General features: G+C 49.1%; 1 protein-coding gene across 1 annotated transcript; it reads left to right on the top strand.

Moving 5' to 3' along the window:
• Positions 1 to 5739: 5739 nt before the first annotated feature.
• On the top strand, positions 5740 to 17136 carry LOC103647689 (uncharacterized). Its single transcript, XM_020548570.2, has 8 exons — positions 5740 to 6723; positions 9079 to 9188; positions 9281 to 9340; positions 9454 to 10044; positions 10370 to 10652; positions 10718 to 10865; positions 16498 to 16588; positions 16770 to 17136. Exons 1-8 carry the CDS (start codon positions 5824 to 5826, stop codon positions 16885 to 16887), a joined length of 2301 nt encoding a protein of 766 aa, XP_020404159.2. The 5' UTR covers positions 5740 to 5823; the 3' UTR covers positions 16888 to 17136.
• Positions 17137 to 20314: the final 3178 nt, after the last annotated feature.

The raw sequence follows: 20314 nt of genomic DNA, 5'->3' as shown, positions 1-20314 counted from the left end.
ACCTTTGACTATTTGCAAAAGAACTTTGAAAAGGATTTACAAAAGAATTTGCAAAAACAAAACATGTGGTGCAAGCGTGGTCCAAAATATTAGAAATGAAGAAACAATCCATGCATATATTATAAGTATTTATATTGGCTCAATTCCAATCAACCTTTGCACTTACATTATGCAAACTAGTTCAATTATGCACTTCTATACTTGCTTTGGTTTGTGTTGGCATCAATCACCAAAAAGGGGGAGATTGAAAGGGAATTAGGCTTACACCTATTTCCTAAATGATTTTGGTGGTTGAATTGCCCAACACAAATAATTGGACTAACTAGTTTGCTCTAGTGTATAAGTTATACAGGTGCCAAAGGTTCACACTTAGCCAATAAAAAGACCAAGTATTGGGTTCAACAAAGAGAGCAAGGGATAATCGAAGGCAGCCCTGGTCTGGCGCACCGGACTGTCCGGTGCACCACCGGACAGTGTCCGGTGCACCAGGGGACTTCACGCTGAACTCTTCACCTTCGGGAAAAGCCAGAGGCACTCCGCTATAATTTACCGGACTGTCCGGTGTACACTGGACAGTGTCCGGTGCCCCAAGGAAGAGCGACTCTGGAACTCGCCAGCTTCGGGAATTTGCTCCGCTATAATTCACCGGACGTGTCCGGTGTACACCGGACTGTCCGGTGAGCCAGCGGAGCAACGGCTATCCGGCGCCAACGGTCACCTGCTACAACATTAAATGCGCGCCAGAGCGCGCAGGAGTCAGGCACGCGCGAAGTGGCGCACCGGACACTCTACAGTGCATGTCCGGTGTGCTACCGGACATCCAAGCGGGCCCAGAAGTCAGAGCTCCAACGGTCGGAACCCAACGACCTGGTGACGTGGTTGGCGCACCGGACTGTCCGGTGCACCATGCGACAAACAGCCCCACCAAACGGCTAGTTTGGTGGTTGGGGTTATAAATACCCCCAACCACCCCACATTCAAGTCATCCAAGTTTTCACACTTCCAACCACTTACAAGAGCTAGGCATTCAATTTTAGACACACTCAAGAGATCAAATCCTCTCCCAAATTCCACACAAAGCTTTAGTGACTAGTGAGAGAGATTTGTTGTGTTCTTTTGAGCTCTTGCGCTTGGATTGCTTCTTTTCTTTCTCAATCTTTCTTGAGATCAAACTCACTTGTAACTGAGGTAAGAGACACCAATTGTGTGGTGGTCCTTGCAGGAACTTTGTGTTCCAAGTGTTTGAGAAGAAGAAGCTCACTCGGTCTGAGGGACCGTTTGAGAGAGGGAAAGGGTTGAAAGAGACCCGGTCTTTGTGACCACCTCAACGGGGAGTAGGTTTGCTAAAACCGAACCTCGGTAAAACAAATCCGCGTGTCATACTCTTTATTCGCTTGCGATTTGTTTTGCACTCTCTCTCGCGGACTTGATTATATTTCTAACGCTAACCCGGCTTGTAGTTGTGATTAACTTTGTAAATTTCAGTTTTGCCCTATTCACCTCCCCTCTAGGCGACTTTCATATATCAACAGTGTACTAGATTTGACATTCTATATTATTTTTTAGTACTCGTCACCACGTGAGCGTACAGACACAAAAAGGTCTACAGTGTATAGAGCACCCTCTATAGATAGGGGACGCATGCCATCCTCTAAATTTTAGAGGACGCTTTAGAGTTCCTTGCTGGAGGGATAAAGGATCTGACCGTCCCCTACATTTAGAGTACAGGACCCTTTACAGTCTCCTGCTGGAGACAGCCTTTACGCTCATCCAATTTCAATTTCAAAAGCATGTTAGCCAAGCTCTTGGGTTTGTGCATCCATAGAGTTGATCATCGGCTACTCGACCCGACCAACTTAATTCGATTCGTTTGAAAAAAACTCAGCCTGATCCAACCAGATTAATATAATGGGTGTGCTATAATTTTTTATCCACAATAATTTATATACAGAGCACATGTCGTAATCTTTTATCCAAAACCCGATCCAATTCAAAAAAATTGACCCGACATATCAAATAGTGAGACACGAACTAAATACGGATCATGCTAAGGGCCTGTTTGGTTACCCTGAGCTAAAACCAAAGGGCTAAAGTTCACAGGCTAAAATTTAGCCCACCATGTTTAGATACTCTAGCTAAAACACATAGTGAAGCAATTAATGCTGTACAAAAAGACCAACATATAGTGGAATTGTGGGCAGAGAAGCCCAGTTTTGCTCCTCCTCGTGGGCTAACACAGCTAAAGTTTTTTAGCCGCATTTTAGCCGGTCTGTTTGGTATTTTAGGCCACAAATGGGATAAATTTTAGCCTTTTCGCTTTTAGCCCAGGTATCCAAACAGGCCCTAGGTAGTACTACAAACTAGCCCTGCTTGCGGTGTACCTACGTTTATATACGGCAGGAAGGTACATATACATGAAGACCATCCAAGTCTGGGATTCTGCTATTCAGTTTTATCTGGTGATTTTCAGTCGTAGACGATAATAGCGAACGTATCAAGTCCTAATAAAAATATAAAGTACTCTCATTTTTTATTTATCGCGTTTTAGTTTATAAATGAACACTAGGTAAACGTTATCCTTCAGGAACTACTTAACGGCTCTGCTTCGATCAGGTCGAGTAGACAAATAGATTGTCAAAGCAGAAACGTAGCTAAACACAATATATGATGCAAATGTTGGCAGTTGTTGGGCTCAAGAACAAGTCGCGATATACCCACACATATATTAGTACCACGGATCATCCGATACTGCTGCAATGCTCAACCAAATAAAAAAAATAGAACTCACCAGTATTAGGTAGTACTCCCGTATAGTAGGAGTACAGCTGAAGGATCACGCAGACGTCGTCGTATGGAAAGAAAAAAAATAGATGGAGAAGACAAGATATGTACAAAGGTATGTACTAGTTGTATATTTTGTTAGAAAATTAGGCATTATTAGTTTTAATATAATTCAGAAAACAGAGTCATGTAGGTAACGACGTGTATGTGCATGTGTGTAAAGAACAATAAAATATGCACAATTACTAAGAATAGAATGTACCCTGTAGAGGGACCGATGCTTAAGCCACCAGTGGCTCCATTCACACGAGACATCTCGTGTGTATGTTTGATATAATCGTATGCAGTCGATGCATGCAGATGTATGCGGTGCAGTCCCTCGAATTGCGTCGGCGACGAGGAACCTGATCAGTGCCGGTCGAGCAGACGAAGCGAGCAATCGCGAGTACGCTCCCCAAAAACTTGATCGCCCGCACACCCGTGTAAGTGTAGCTCTGCGCACGGCGATTTTGGAGGCATGCTCTCCCACTCTCTCTATGCTCACAGAAGGTGGGACAGGATGGGCTGTGTGCAACATGTATGAGAGTATGTTCGCATGTAACAAGAAACCGCTTCACCTCCTCCGTATTTGTACGCGCAGAGGGAGACGAACGAATAGTAACGGTCGCCATCAGAACCAGAAAATGATAGCCGTTACAACCAGTCAGAAGTCAATGCCATCAGAGACGTCCGTTGCTAGCCATAAGACATAAAACAGACATTAACGAACGGTCATCACTTTAGGCAAAATGCGCAATCGTTAGAGAAGAATATTGGAACCAAGGTATGATCTGCCATGAGCCACGCCCACGACCACATCCTGGCCGATGGCGCGCGCGTGTGACAGCCCTTTATCCTTTTTTCACAACTTATCAATAGATGTATCAATAGTTCACCTATTTAAGTTGATTGATTTGTCCCGACATGGTACTAAAGTATTAGTACATCGTAGCATTGAAGTGGACCTTTAACATTGATTATTATTGAATATTAAATTTGTGTCGGACCCACATTAATCCAACACGTTTTAGGTGAAGGGCTTGTTTGGGAAGGCTCTCAAACTGGATCCGGCTTTTGGAGGAGCCCTCCCAAATGGTCTCAAAAAAGAGCTCCAATAAAAACACCGAGGAGGCGAAGCCATTTTTGTAGAGAGAAGCCGGAGCCAAAAAAAATTGGGTCATAGCGGCTCCCCCTCTCACTTCTCTTCTCTCGTGTTCTCGTGTCAGGAGGAGTCGTTTTACTAAACGATTTGTTAAAAACACTAACTTCTACAGAGAAGCTACTTGAAGAGAAGCCAGTGCCGAAGTCATTTTTAAAGTAGCCAGAGCCATATCAAACGAGACCAAAGTTCCGACCACTGAACTACTCGATCCCGAATCTCAAGAAAGTAGGATACCGACATCATCGGCAATGGATCCTTTTCCTCACGGCCAGGACAATACGGGAAGTGGAAAGCGCCATCTTTCGTCAATGGATCCGTTTACTCTCGGGCCATGTCAGGAATCTCAAATAGCTAGCTGATATAAAGTTAAGAGAAAAATAAAAATAGTAATTTATCTCACCATAAGTATATGATGTTACACGTAATATACTCAGTTTCTTAGAATACTAGAAATCTTTTATCTATTTAATTATCACTAGCTATTATATTCTTGTTTTCTCAATATTTTCTCTCCACGTATAAAAAAGAGTGAATCTTAGTTGGGTACGCCCTTATATACGTGCGACGGCACGTCTCGGTAATCATGGCACGCATGCTGCATCTCCGGACAGGCGGTGACCTGACCGAGAGTGCAGACGGGCAGGGTGTATACGGGCCTGGAAATGGGAGCAAAACGCCGTCAGGCGCAGGTGCTTTTGGGAGAACCCATGTCGACTCATCAGATCCTTGCTTTGGCCTCTGGGACTGGGGAGTGGGGAGTCGCCGCTCCGCTGAAGCCGCCATCAACTTTTCAGACGACAGGTCTGGATATCCGCGACATCGACTCTAGAGACCGCTGGGCATTCATTTCTCCTCGAAAGCGAGAACCCATGCACACGGCACGGCTGTGGCCCTGTTTGTTTTGGCTTCTGGCAGCTTCTGACCACCAAAAGCTGCTGCGGACTGCCAAACGCTCAGCTTTTCAGTCAGCTTCTATAAAATTTGTTGGGATAAAAACCATCCAAAATCAATATAAACACATAATCGGTTGAGTCGTTGTAATAGTAGGAATCCATCACTTTCTAGATCCTGAGCCTTATGAACAACTTTATTTTCCTCGACACGTAATCGTAATGATACTTAGATTCTTCCCACAGCCAGATTCTCCCCACAGCCAGATTTTCAGAAAAGTTGGTCAGAAAAAAGCTGAACTAAACAGGCCCTATGTATCTCGCGCATGTGCACAAACGAAACGGGTACCCCGGGCTCGACGCACGACACCGAACTATCGAAGCCACTCCAGTACTCCACGACCCACCCGAACCCGGCACCCTGCCGCCGCGACGCGACCTGCTCGATGGTTGGCTTGCCCCCCGCGACGCGAGCAGAGGCCGGGGCAGGCGGTTGCCGGAAGCTGGGCGCGAGACGAGAGAAATCATCCGCCTATCTTTTAAAAAAGAAAATAAAAAACCATCGGTCTGGACGCGACCAGATCGCACTGTAAAACACGTGGCAGTCCATTGCCCGCGCGAGCGCGACTCACACGGCCACACTACCACACCCCGAAACGGGCAACGGCACACACACATCTCGGCGGATCTGCGTCCGTCGACTCCGTCCGGCGTATGCGGCCGCCAGCGGAGCCACCTGATCAAAATCCATCCACACGCCTGCCGTTTCCGGTTTCCCTCCCTCTCCTCCCCTTCCCCTCTGGCCCTCTCTGCTGCTGTCTCCGCCGCGAAAATAGCGAGGCAGGGCGCGCGGTCATTTTAATAACACGCGTCCGCCCGCCCGCCGTTCCCCTGGGCTCGGCTTCACCTCTCACCCCGGCTCCCGCCACGCCTCACGCCCCATTTCCGGCCATGGCCTCTTCGGTGGCCGCCATGCCACACGAGTCCGCATCATCATGGAGGGACCCCTCCCGCCTCACCCCGCCCAGGGGCTTCGTCACCATCCTCATCTCCTCCCCCGACGCCGCCGGAGCCGGCGGCTCGGCCTCCTCCCCCGCCGCCGCCAGCGAGCCCACGCCCAGGACCCGCCGCCAAATCCTGGACCGCTGGACGGCCGCGGCCGCGGCCACCACCGTCACGGACAGCGCCGCGCCGGCCCCCGCCGACCAGCGCCGCGTCGCCAGGGATGCCGAGCTGTCCGAGCTCGCGTCCGCCGCGCGCCCCGTCGCCGCGCGCGCCGCCGTATTCCGGGAGCCGTCCCCGGCGCCGTCCGACGCCTCCTCCACGGCCGCAGCCGCAGCCGCCACCGCGCCCGCCGAGCTCCCGCCAGCGGGGCCCCGGGCCTCGTCGCTCATCCAGCGCTGGCGCGAGATCGAGGCCGTCGGCCCCGCCACGCCGCGCCCCGCCGACCCTGGCGTCTCGGCCGCGGCCTCGGCCTCAGCCTCGGCGTCCGACTCCGACACCGGCTCGCCGCGCGGCCGCGTAGGCTGCATCGTCAAGAAGCTCAGCGGGGCGTCGTCGCTGCCAGAGGACGAGCTCGACGACGTCGCCAGGTCCGAGCTCTCGCTCTCGCAGTCCGCACCCCCGTCGCCCGCGCCCATGCGCGACGCCTCGCACTACCCGTACCAGTGCCCGTCGGTCGCTAGCGCGATCAACGGCCCCCGCCCGCCGCACCTCGTCTTCCGGACGGTGCGAGGCCGCCGCGCGATGGAGGAGCTCGTCGCCGCGATGGCGCACCGCCGGAGGCGCGAGGTCGCCGCGCTCGCCGAGAGCCACGCCGTGTCCCGCTTCCCGCACAAGGGCAGGATCCAGGTTAACCTCTACTTCTCTTGTCGCATTGTGCGTTTGGACCATCCTCTCATGTACTTGCTACATCTGTTTGTTTATTCATCATCACTCGGATATTGTTCCGTTTCTTGATCCACAAATGCTTGTTTAAAAGCGAACCAAAATGGTCGGAGCTGTTCATTCTGACTCCCAAACATGGGGCCCGATGAGAGTTTGGTGGATCGGTTTCTTCCCAACTGGCATTGTTGATCATTGTCATGTGCCGAGTCTATTATCGTGCTTGCTTTGTTTAGTCGGGTTCGTTGACATATCAGTTTTACAGACCAAAATGAAATCAATCGAGGGCTAAATTTTTTTACATTTAAATATTTTTTTCGAAGGAAAAATGCACCTATTGTTATTTGCTTGGTTATTTAATTTTCAGTTGGGACTCTGGTGCAACTATATAGAAAGTTACTCCAAAAGGTTCTGAAATTGTTTCCGACTACCCGTGTGTTTGGTTTCATGCACGCGCCTAGATCCGTGGCATCCGTTGACCGAGTAAGTGTACCTGTTTGGTTGCTTTTGTGATGGAGGTCTGAACTGCACACGCCGAGTAAGTTTACCTGTTTGGTTGCTTTTGTGATGGAGCTCTGAACTGCACATGCGAATACAAGGAAAGCCATTTTAGGAGACACGGGTTGCATGGGTTGCATCCGCGGAGATATGGGTGAGGTCCAGTCTCCCACCATGCAGGCTTGGACGGGGCTGCACCTGCACGTCTGTATTGGGGCAACCAAACACATGGTACATGGATCTGTTAGGTTGTCATTTTGGACCAGAAAGAAGGGGAAAAAGAGTAAATTAAGGACATACTCCCACCGAAGTCCACATCTTGCACTTCAAGCAGTCAATAAGTTACAAGTTTGACCAAGTATGTATAAAAGGATATGATTTCCAACAAACATCATTAGATAAATCACATTATATATTTTCATAATAAATCTATTTAAAGACACAAATGTTAATATTAATTTCTAAAAATATAGTCAAACTTGAAAATGTTTGACTCTTAGGAGATGTGTGCATATTTTGGGACAGAGTGTGGTATTTTGCAAAAAAAAAACACGTATGAAATGGAAGTATGGAGCTAAGACAACAGCAATGGGTCAGTTTACAGATTGTGACTCTGCATATCTGGTAGGCGAGATGTCTGGGGCGAATAACATCTCTAGTTTGTTTGGCTCTTTTGTTTTGTGACATGTTATAGGGATGTGGATGCTGCACGGTTGTGGTCAAGAGGCCACATGACTTGACAGGTAACAGGTTCATTGCTGGTATATCATCTCATGTACCTGTGGCACATTTTTTTTCTTGAAACACGCAGGAGAGCTGCGTATAATTTATATTAAGAAAGAGATAGGTCTGAGAACAGACCGGGTACAAACGACTCCTTACGGAGGACGAAAACACAAATACAAAAACACACTCATCCCTTATCTATGACACAACAGCAGGCCCTCCTAGTCTTAAGGCCATAAGCCCCTAAGCCCTCTAGCCCCGGCCATACCCCACAGCGTAGCATCCTCCTGGATGTGCTGCAGGATATCTCTAGTGCTCGGGGAAGCTCCCTCGAAGACACAGGTGTTTCGATGTTTCCACAGCCACCAAGCCACAAGGATTACCAACGTGTTAAAACCTTTTCTCTTCTCTTTAGAAACCTGGCCTTCGGCATTGCTCCACCAATCTTGGAAAATCATGTCCCAGGTGCCAGGTAATGCAACCCCACTTGGCTTGGTGGTTTGTTAAGGGCAACAAGTACCGTGCAAATTTCAGCAATCCTTAATGCCATCATCTTTTAGGTTCGGTTTAGTTGTTACCGTACCTTCAGTCAAATGGAACTCTAACTCTTGCCAATAGTGATGTGCATGGTACTGGCACCTAAGAAAGCTGAATTGCTGTAAAAACACATCACATGTTCGTTGGCTTGTCAGCAGTGAATATGGTGTGTTGCAGAAGTATTGCTAGTTTTACAAGCAGCCCTTGTTTGTGTTGAGTATTGTGCAAGTATTTTGATTGCTTGAGATCCAATTCCGTATGCTGGGCACAAACAAACAGAACAATGACAAAGTTATTTCGGTGTCATTATTCTCTTCTCAAGGACAAAAGTATTCTTTTTCCTTCCCTTAAAAAGAATATTCTTTCCCCTGAGGCAAAGATTGGTTAAATCGTAGTGCACTATCAATGCTGTCATTTTCTGATGGAGTAATTGTATAAATGTCCTCTCCTCAGAGCATTGGAATTTCTTTTTCTTTTTATGGGAGATACTGCACTTTCATTTTACCAGGCTGTGCAGTATTCAACTGTAGCTGATATAAATGCTCTTTCACATCTTTGCAGTCCATGCTTCGTCTGAGACTGTTACGCCAGAGAGGTACGGTTGAGGATGAACCGTGGAGTTTACTAAAACCGGTTAGGCCACACCAACCAAAACATGTGGGCGAGTTGAGGTATTCAAGTCTACGAATTGAGCTTCCTTCTTTAGTGGATATGCGGAGAACTGTAGATTAGCTGATTTTATTTATCCAATTAATGGGCGCAGGTATTATAGCAGGGACACAGACTTACGAAAAGCAAACAGTTACAGTCAACAAAATAATGGGTAAAGATTTATAGTACATTGCTTGAGTCGAGCAAATTATACTTAATTTGAAATATTTGTAGATTTATGCCTTATTATTGCTAATCTATGCCTCTTGTAAATCTTGTTTTCAGCAATTGCAGGCCTGACGAACAATTTTGTATTGATAAAGTTCCAGCTGAGGAGAAGTCAATTTATGTATCTGCTGAAGTCCTTGTTGATGGTTCAGGAAATCTATGGTGTGACGAGCAGATGAAAACCAAGGGGGATACATGTCAGAAAGATTGTCAAAGCTTTTGTGTTCACAGTCAGAACAATTGTGAAGCATTAAGCTTTGCAAGGTACGGTGAACATAGTACTATAGATGAGAATCAGTTTGTGGAAGATATCTCCCCAAGCACAACAAGCACGTTGCGTGAATTAGAAACTCCGTCATCTAGAGGAGATAATCTACGCGAAGAAGACAATCAAAGCATAAACGGTTCCTGGGAAGGGAGAGGATTATGGATAAGCAGCCTAGGTTGGCCTGCACCAATAGATACTTTGAGTCCGGATAGCAGGACTCAGGATACAACGGGTGATACTGAGAATCACAATAATCAGATTCAATTCAATGATCGCCCCTGGATAGACTCCCCGAACTCGTGGAGATCACTCTGTGTTGTCACGCAATCAGAATATCGTGCTTTGTCACACAGTGCTGACATTTGCAACCTTCTTGAGAGGTAAATTGGTCCCAGCCTAACTGTTATGCATATTGCTTTTGCAAATTCAGATGCATTTAGTCACACATTATCCCCGCATTGGTGACAGCAGTGGGATGTAAACGGGCCATTCTACTTTTGTTAGTTTGGTTTATCTCAAAATAACAGGTTAGCATTAGTAGCTTTATAGTATGATAGTTAGTTTCTAAAGTTCAAACATCAAAATAATTTTCCCACCTTGTCAAAAAGGATTATCATACACTTCAAACAATTTTTCATGTGCTTGACTTGTTTTTTTACTGGCTTAACTGAATCTAGCCATGCTATCTCTTCCTTTCTCTTGCAGCAAAAAGGTCTCAAAGTCTCTTGAGAGTGACTTTAGCAATAAAATGAACCAGCTGTTGCTAATAGTTCTGCAAAAACAAAGGCAACAACAGATGATGGATGGTTTTGGAGGATACTATGATGAATGCATGTACTGGAGACAAAATGATGAAATTCATGATGCTCATAAGGAGGCATCTGCTCCATGTTCATCAGCTCCTGTCTCACATCTTGGTGCTCATCAGCAAGAGTGTTGGCAGCACTCTTCATATGGAAGTCAACATCACGATAACCAAAATTTACTTGTAAGTGAGCTGCTGTTTAATTTCAGTCGTGGAAAGTTATATTCTTACTATGTTCTCTATCCTAGGAAATGGAAGTCAGGGTAAGGGGTGAAATGTCCCAGATTCAACATGAAATATATGAACTGCAGAAGTTGGTGGAAAGTTGTATTGCATCCCAAGTAAAGATGCAGCACTCCATTAAAGAAGAGGTGTGCAGTGCACTTCGTGAGGCAGGTGAGTTGTGACACTTTTTTTATAGTTTGTGTTTTCTATATGTAGAACTGATGAACCGTTGTATTGATAGGAGATGGGATACATATATAGAGAGACTCAACTCTAACCCTAATGGGCCGGTAGCCCAACAGTGGTGCCGGCCCACACACACTCACACACACAGAGTCTAACATCCCTCGTAGTCGCAACGGGGGCACCACACACGATGAGACTGGAGTAGAGGCCGAAGGTAGGAGCCGACGTGTTGAAATCCCCTCGCAGTCGCAGCGTCGTGATGGTGCGAATGTTGCGGCTGGAGTAGAAATCGGTGTGTGCTCCAAGAAGACGATAGCCCCTAGATGCCGAGGTAGCCGAAGTCGAGGTGGTCGCGGTCGGGAGACACACAACAGAAGCCTGATCTTCGGGAGGGGTCGACGTTCGAGCGTCAACGATCGACAGGGCGACACAACAAAAGGGCACCGACAGGCCGACCTTCCTGCTTCTTCGATCGTCCGGACGTCAAGGAGCCCTGCTAGGGAGGCCGACAACAGCTCACGCGTCTGCGGCGGTCATAGAGTCCGCGCCCGCGGCAGAATAGAAGGGGAACGACGGATCCGACCGGGAAGGCCACGACAGCGACGGATCCATCCGGGAAGACGTGATCCGGCCAAAGGGACGACGGATCGAGCCGGGAAGGTCGCAACAACGTGGATCCCGCCGGGAAGGCTGCGGCAGCGACGGATCCAATGAAGGCGATGAAGGGAGGTGGGCGGCGGGGCGGGTCCAGCCGGGCGGGGGCCTGCGCCGGACCCGACAAGGGGTGTTGACGACATCGGTGATGGGAGAAGCTCGAATGGTGAGGTGCTGCTGGGCATCGATGCAGTCAGGGACGAGGTGGACAACGCGGCGACGGGGGCTGCATAGCGCATGAGCGGGTAGGGATGCCGATTGACGACGAGCGGGACGCCGGCGGGGAATGAGCCACCGAGGAAGGGAGGGGGTCGCGGCTGCGGAGAAGGGCCGCGAGGGAGGGAGAGCCGGCGGCCTGGCTGCTGGGGGTGCACAGGCAGGACTCGCCGGCGAGCGGGGAGAAGCGCCGCTGCTGGTGGCTGGCACGCGGACATGGGGGTCGCGCCGACCTAGGGAGCGGCGCCGTCGCGAGCGTGTGACCGACGAAGAGGGAGAGGAAGCCCATGGCAAGCAGGTCGGCGGCGCAGAGACTCGCACCCGCTCCTAGAAGGGGAAGACTGGTCGCGCCTAGTGAGGCGGCGGCGAGGTCGGTGGCGTCGTCGAGGGGCATGCGGCGCGTGCGCGGAGGGGCCGTGCTAGGGACGCCGAGATCTGGTACGGCGCGACGCCCACGCGTTCCGCCACCATGGCCTGCAACCGCTTCACGCCGCTCAGCGACGGCTGCACGACGACCGTGCCCAGGTCCACGCTCTGCTCGCCGTCGACGAAGACCACTTGTAGCACAGCGGGCGGCGGGGGCGAGGAAGCCGCCGCGAGCTCCCCCATGTCCGACGCGCGCGCTCCTTCCGGCTTCAGAGGCGGCCGCCACGGGCTCCAAGGTTGCCCTCGACGTCGCGCGCGTCGGAGCGGCGGGAGTCGCGACGGCCTAGCGCGACGGGGAACCGGGGCCGGAGGAGGTCGGGGCGGGGGAGGAGGGCCGCGGTCGCGCCCGTGCCGTGGACAGGGAAGGTGAGCCCGAGCGGCCGACGGTGGGGAGCACGAGCAGCGGCGGCTGGGATGTGGCCTGTCGTGGTCGGCGCGACTTGGAAGGAGAGGCCATGGTGGCGGTGGGCCTCCGGCGGCGGATCTGGGCCGCGGCTGGGGTGTGGCCGCCCCCGGAGGGAAGGATGAGCCTCCATTTATCCCTTTCATGTCTCCACTTGTGTGGGAGCCTCTGGCATTGGGTTTGTCCTTTAACAAAGAAAAAAAATAGTCTATTAAAGCAACCCATTTTCATATAGGAAGTAGGAACCGCTCCCATTAAGGGCCTGTTCGGTTAGGGTGGATTGAAGGGGATTAAATCCCTTGCTAGTCAAATTTCAATAGGAGGGGATTCAATCTGCCTCAATCCCCTTCAGGCCTTGTTTGGATACTCTCGTATTCTCTCCAATCCACATATATTGAAGTGTTGGGGTGTAGGTTAGTTTAAGTCACACTTCAATCTACATCAATACATATGGATTGAGGTGAATATGAGAGTATCTAAACAAGGCCTCAATCCGAGTGTAACCGAACATGGTCTAAAGAACTAGTTTTCATATAGGAAGTAGGAACCGCTCCTATCTGTTTCCAAAAATAAAAAGAGTATTGCCCGGTACCGCAAGCAAAGGAACTTTATTGGTAGTCTGGTGGAAGGGGATCTCATTCTCACAAAGCATGAGGAGAAAGAGAAGGATATTCATGATTTCTATTTCAGCCTCCTAGGTACTAATCTGTCCAGGGAGTATACAGTCAACCTTAAGGAACTGAAGATTATCTCACATGACTTGGCTGATCTGGACAGACCAATTCCCGTTGAAGAAGTGTGACAAACAATATCCCATCTGCCGTCTGATAAAGCTCCTGGACCCGATAGGTTTACTGGGCGCTTTTACAAGTTATGTTGGTTGATCATAAAAGAGGATATTATGTTGGCGATCTCGGCGATTTGGAGCAGGAAGCTAGATAATCTGCATTCTCTCAACTCTGCTTTCACACTCTCATCCCAAAAAAAGAGGGTGCAGATCATGTTAAGGATTTCCGTCCAATTAGCCTGGTTCACATTTTTGCAAAGCTCATCACCAAAATCCTTGCTAATAGATTAAAAAAAAACTTGACTTGCGGGGGGTAAGACAGCCCCCGGGCATTGTATTAAGAAGAAGACCTTCTCACACAGGTCAAGAAAACCCCCGAACCCCTGCCCCACCCATACACAGCGGCATCGAAGCCCATGTGAGAACGACCACGACCGGGGCTGAGCCTTAGACCTGTGCTTTGGCGTGGGACAGACGAGTGGATTTTTTTAACCACAACCTGAAATTCGCTCCCACGGGGAGTCGAACCCAGGACCTGAGGAGTGCTATTCAAACCACCTAACCAACTCAGCTAGAGGCCCTTTCGCAATCCTTGCTAATAGATTGGCAGGACGGTTACATGAGTTGGTCTCCCCGAATCAAAGTGCTTTCATCAAGGGCCGATCCATTCAAGACAATTTTTTTGCTTGTAAAACAAACAGCCAGGTTCCTCCACCTTCAGAAGCAGGCTCATATTCTCCTAAAACTAGACATTACAAAAGCCTTTGATTCAGTGTCAGGATCATTTTTACTGGAGGTTCTCCAGAAGCTAGGCTTTGGGCTGATCTGGCGGGATGTTCTCAGTGGTCTGTTGTCATCCTCAACTACACAGGTCTTACTGAATGGAATCCCTGGATTCACCATCTTTCATAGAAGAGGGCTACGACAAGGGGACCCCCTCTCCCCTTCGTTATTCATCCTAGTTATGGATGTCCTCAGTCTGATTTTTGCTAAAGCTTCCGCTGTTGGACTGCTGCAGCCCCTATCTACAAGGGCGTTGCAACACAGGGTGTCCCTTTATGCCGACGACGTGGTTTCTTCATCCTGCTGACTTGGATTTGAACCTAACCATGGATATGATGGAACTCTTTGGTGATGCCTTTGGTGATGTATAGAGACGGATGTGGCAGTGGTTCAGAACGTTCTTCCATGTGAGCTGAAAGAAGTCCACTGCAGATATCTAGGTGTGCCTCTTTCCCTGCGTAAGTTGACAAGGGACCAAATTCAGCCGTTTGTTGACCGGATTCCGGACCGTCTACCTGGTTGGAAGGCCGACCTGTTATCTCGGGAAGGTAGGAGAATTCTGGTGAATCAGTTCTGACCTCCATGTTGGTATATTTGCTAATGGTTGTAGAGCTTCCGTCGTGGGCTTTCAAAGAAATAGATAAGATCATGAGGAGATTTTTGTGGAGAGGAAGGAAACAGCTCAACGGTGGCCATTGTCTGGTTGCTTGGACAAAAGTCTGTCGACCCTAGGAGCTTGGTGGTCTGGGCATCACTGATCTTCAGAAGCTTAGCTGGGCATTGCGCATGAGATGGCTTTGGCTTCAAAAAACTGAGCCTGATAAGCCTTAGGCTTCACTTCCAGTTCATGTCCCAAAGATGGTGCAGTCCTTCTTCTCAATCGCTATTTGTAGCGAAATTGGGAATGGAGCCAATACGCTTTTTTGGACAGATAAATGGCTCCATGGACAGTGTATCGCTGACCTTGCACCGCAGCTATTCCGGCTGGTTCCCAAACGAAGAGCCAACAGATGAACGGTTCTTGATGTTTTGACTCAAAATATTTGGATTTCGGACCTCAAAGGCGCCCTTGGTGTTGCTGCCTTACTTAAGTATTTGCAGCTTTGGGATAATCTCTCTCAGATTGTGCTGGACCCGAAAGTTGAGGATAGACACATTTGGCGGTTCTCACCCTCTGGACAGTACTCTGCGAAGTCAGCCTATGAGGGTTTCTTCTAGGGAGGGATCCTCTTTGATCCTTGGGAGCGCATTTGGAAATTCTGGGCACCGGGTAATTGCCGCTTCTTCATGTGGTTGGTTGCTCAGGATAGATGTTGGACGGCCGACCGGCTTGATCGGAGAGGGCTGCAACATCATCCTAGATGCCTCCTTTGTGACCAGGAACTTGAGACCATTGATCACCTGCTCGCTTCCTGTGTCTTCTCCCGGCAGTTCTGGTTCCATTATTCAGAAGTTTGGTCTCCAGTCTCTCTACCCTGAACCTGGAGTTGTTTCCTTTGGTGATTGGTGGCGGCATTTAAATGAGGCAGTCTCTGACTCTCTGGTCCCATCAAACAGGGTCTGAACTCTGTGGTTATTCTAGGGGCTTGGTCTCTCGGGAAGCTTCGCAATAGATGTGTGTTCGATGGAGTTTCGTCTAGCCTTGCAGGCCTTGTGAACCAGTCTCAGAGGAGCTTGATCTTTGGTGTCTAGCAGAGGCAAAGGGTGCTCTTGATGTGTTGGTCGTTCCTCTTGGTGTATCTGTAACAGGCGCATCTATCTTTGTGCTAGGCAGTTAGGGAGTGTGTGCTGGAGTGTTGGGTTTTCGATGTACCTTTTTTATCTTCTTCTTAATATAAATATACACAGCTATCCTGTGTGTTCGATAAAAAAAAGTATGATAACTATCACGCAGAGCCTCAGTCTCAGCGTGAAAATGTTACATTTTGCTTCCAGGGCCACGGTCTGCTCTTTTCTGAGCTGCCAGGGCAAGTGAGCTAGATTGCCTTAAAAGTCCAGTCAGCTGAGGTCTCAAGAAAGAAGGGTATAGCTATGTTTGGGGAGGCAATAGTGGGAAGGAGGTGTTCTAGTCTTTGAAGCAAGACTATGTGCTGCAGTCTTGTACTCTTGTTGCTTAGATCTTGGCCTGGACCAGCCTACTGCTGCATATCTTCAATGCTTTGTATGACACCTTTGGTCCACTTTGATGAATTAACTGATTTTGTAATGAAGTCTATGAACTACCATATGAATTTGTTTGGTTATCTTTGCTAGTGCCCCACTTTCCATTGCCACCATCTTGACTGTATTTTATTTGTAATCATAGATGCGCATATTCACGCTTTTTTCGGATGCCATTTCTTGAACAGGCTTGATGCCAAACCAACCCGACACAACAGCAGCAAAAGGGGGTAATTGCTGCATCTGCCATCGAATGCAAGTTGACTCTCTACTTTACAGGTAATGATTTGCAGGGACAGATCGCGCAGTACTTCGAGCAACTTTAATCAACAAGTCATATCTTATCCTTTTTATGATTAGTAACACATTTGTCTACAAGAACCTCAGACATAATAATAGTACGAAGTGCACAAGTTGCTGCATTGAAGTGCTTCTAACTGCATTCTCTATGATGCATCAGGTGTGGGCATGTGTGCACCTGTTTTGACTGCGCCGGTCAGCTGAAATCGAGCGGCAGGAGTTGCCCAATATGTCAGACTCCTATTGATGATGTTTTCCGGGCGCAGCTGAATTTTTGAGCTTAGGATTTAGGAAAGGCCAAGAGAAAAGAGCCGGCACTCCCAGATTTAGATGTGGAGTTTGCGAACTGCGAAGCCCTGGTATTGAGGAGGCTTCCTACCTTTTGTTAACCACCACTAAAAAATACGAGCTAGTTCTTGCAGAAATGTAAATATGTTTTTTGCGCAAGAGCGGTATGCTTGTATTTCCCTGAAGGAAAACAGAGTTCTAATCATAATACTGATCCTGTTTCTGATGGTTTTGATTGCCCTAATGGAAACGACTTTGGAATTCAATCAGCATGCTGCATGCAGTAATAGCAAGTACTTCAAATTAAAAGTTCAGAAACCTTAAGGGCTTGTTCGGTTCTACCCCAATCCATATGGATTGAAGGGGATTGATGGGGTTTTAATGCCTAGTAAGTCAAAATCACTCTCAATCCGTATTAATCCCCTCCAATCCATATGGATTGAAAATAACCGGACAAGCTCTAACATGGAATCGCTGGACAACAGACCTTGGTTTGAAAAGGCCAAAATGCTGTGGTTGCCTCGGTGTATGCAACTAGCACGTCGGGTTACCCACACTGAAATTCTCTCCGGCCCTTCACACCTGCAGGATGCTTCGTCGACGCGAGGAATTCTACGGCGACCAGGTCGCCTCTGGAGACCTCGACTTCAAGGAGACCCGAAGCTGAGGGTTCGATATCCTGCCGGCCGCGTCCATGGACACCTTCCCCAACGATGGGCGCCGTGGCTCCCAGCCGGCGCCAGCTTGCAGCCTCCGCTTGAGCACGCTCTTCCGTATGCCGGCGCTGTCAAACAAGAACGCGGCACACACCGGCAGGTCGGCCTCGTCTTCCGCGTCGCAGCCCAGGATCAGCTCCAGCGGCAGGTCGAAGTAGGACGACGCTGAGGCGGCCCCGCCGTCGCCGTCGTCGAGGCCCAGGCCTCGCGGGGACGATGGCGTCGACAGGGCGCCGCAGTCGAAGCGCTCGAGCGACACGGCCAGCGACATGGTGCTGGGTCGAGCCGAGCACGTGCCAGGGTTGATGGGCTGTAGCTGCACAGCAGTACCGGCGGTGTTGCTGAACTTGCCCGATGAAGAAGAGCGCGCCGCCGCCGTTGCCGTGGACGACGTCGGAGGCTTGACCCTCCTGGTGAGCCCCGGGACGAACATACAGCACGTGAACGGCGCTTTGCCGGCGTGCTTTGTCTGCTTGCCCCGGCCGTCCATGGCGGAGCACTCCTCGGCGTCCGCAGCAGCGATCAGCGGGACGTCGCTGCCCCAGCGCTGCGGCTCGCTCGCCTTCCGCTCCGCCGTCGACGACAGGGCAACGTCGAACCCAGAGTCCGGTACCTCCGTCTCATCCTCGGCGGCAGACAGCTTGCTCCTTGGCAGCTCCCCCGCCCCCGAGGAGGGTGCCGAGTGCGCGATCGGGCGCGCACCGTCATCCCACCAGGTTGGCGCGGCGGGAGCCTTTAGACCGCCGGCGGTTGGCGCGCGCGGGGACGATGGCGCGGAGCCCGCCGGAACGCTCGCGCCGTTGAACCTGGCCGGTGACACGCGGCGGTCGTCCACGGAGACGGAGGGGATGGGCAGCGGCCTATCGATGTCGACGCGGGAGAACTGCCGGAGCGAGAAGGGGTCGACCGCCACGTCCCTCACTCCCAGCTCCTCCGGGCGATGTGGCCGTTGCCACCGGAAGGTCTCTTCCCACGACGCTTCGCAAGTGGAGTCCCTCACCATGGTGGCGAGAGGAGTGGCCGGAGACTCGGAGGTCCGGAGCTTAGTCCTAACTCCTAAGCAAGAAGTGGAGTGGTGGATGGCACGCATCTGCGCGTTAGTGGTGGCGGCGTTTGTGCCCACTCGTCACAGTCCTGCCATGGCGCGCAATATTCAATTTCTGGTGCTGGCGTCACCGCCACATTGGAACCATTTGCATGGGCCGGAATTGGGAAGCAGTTCAGCTTGCGCCCAGGCCCAGCCTTTTGGATTTCTCGGCATTACTTATGGGCCTTAATTGTAAACTTTCACGAGACTTCGTTCATGGGGTCTGCGAATTAAAGAATTTTAGGGCGTTTTTGTATGGCTCTCTATACTCCAGAGCAGTCTTACTATAAGTGAAACAGTTTTGCTTTAGAGTTTAGATTGTTATTTCATAACTAGTGATAAATAAATAATTCTAAACTCTATGTCTATGTTGCTTTTTAGAGTTTTCGTCTTTTCGAAGCAGCAAAAGAGGTACTTCAAAAATTTATACTACAACTACGAAAACTCTATACTCTAATTGACATATCCTTCGTTTAGGGTGTTTGGTAGGCTCTGGTCAGCTCCCCTGTAGAGTTTTGCAGCCATGACAAACACGTCTTTATTGGTAGTAGAAACCAACTCCTACTGGTTTTTTAAATCGATGCATTCTACATATAAAATGAGTAGATTTTGTTTTAGTAAATGGTTAGATAAATGGAGCCAACAATCATAGTACTAACCGTAGGCTCCAACCTCACCTATGCCTAATTAGAAACTGATGCATTATGTAGTAGAGACTGTAAAAAAACTGCCTCGGTAAATAATTGTCCAGAAATTGCAAATCGGGATAAAAATAGAATAAAAAGAGATCCCACTAGATAGCCAAACGCACGTGTGTGATAAGCTAATAACCAGTTTAAAAATACCACTTTAAATATTTATAGTAGTGTTGTTTAGAAAAAGATGTCACTATAAATTATTGTTCAAAAATAGCAAATCAGGTTCATAAATAGCAAATCGGTTTAAATGTTTACAGTAGTGTTGAAGACATTGTTTCAGATGCTCTAAATGACAAATACTTATACTTTGCAAAAAAAATGTACAACGATAATTTAGAAATACAGGTGTGTTGTGTTGAGAACTACGTTACAACGGATCACCAGATCCGCTCCCTTCTCTCCCGACAGCAGTAGAGGCACGAGGAGTCGTAGAAGTTTGTTTCCTTCCAAGCAACCCACACACAGAGAGAGGGACACACGACATAGAATATAGGGTTGGACCTCGGCCACTTTCTCTTCTCTATTCCATATGAGGGGTATAGATACTATATATAGAGACGTGGTACCTCTCATAGGTACATTCAGTATAAGCCCACCAAACCTTAGGGTTAGGTTTCTCAACATTCCTCCTTGAACGAATATCGCGACCAACACATGTCTTATTAAAACTCCTAAAAATCTAGTGGGGAAAATATGGAGAAAGAGCAGGTGACACATATTACATTTGCACTTTTTGCCTCGTTAAAAACCTTATATGAAAAACTTCAGGAAAACTCACCAGGGAAAAAAGAGTACAACGACTCTCATCAGGTCATATTTTGATTTTCTGGATCTAGATTGCATCGAATATTCTACAAGGGCTAATTTAGAAATGTGCTCCCCCTGATCCTGTAAAACTATCTCAATATAGCAAAAC

Source organism: Zea mays, chromosome 2 (assembly GCF_902167145.1).
Source record: "Zea mays cultivar B73 chromosome 2, Zm-B73-REFERENCE-NAM-5.0, whole genome shotgun sequence".
Classification (NCBI taxonomy): Eukaryota; Viridiplantae; Streptophyta; class Magnoliopsida; order Poales; family Poaceae; genus Zea; species Zea mays.
The sequence above is the reverse complement of the archived record's forward strand: the minus strand, read 5'-3'. Positions and strand labels throughout refer to the sequence as shown.

Coding starts and splice junctions, on each gene's coding strand:
- LOC103647689 (XM_020548570.2), top strand. CDS start 5,824: ATGGCCTCTTCGGTGGCCGCCATGCCACACGAGTCCGCATCATCATGG. Junction 6,724..9,078: donor CGCACAAGGGCAGGATCCAG/GTTAACCTCTAC, acceptor ACATCTTTGCAG/TCCATGCTTCGTCTGAGACT. Junction 10,045..10,369: donor ATTTGCAACCTTCTTGAGAG/GTAAATTGGTCC, acceptor TTTCTCTTGCAG/CAAAAAGGTCTCAAAGTCTC.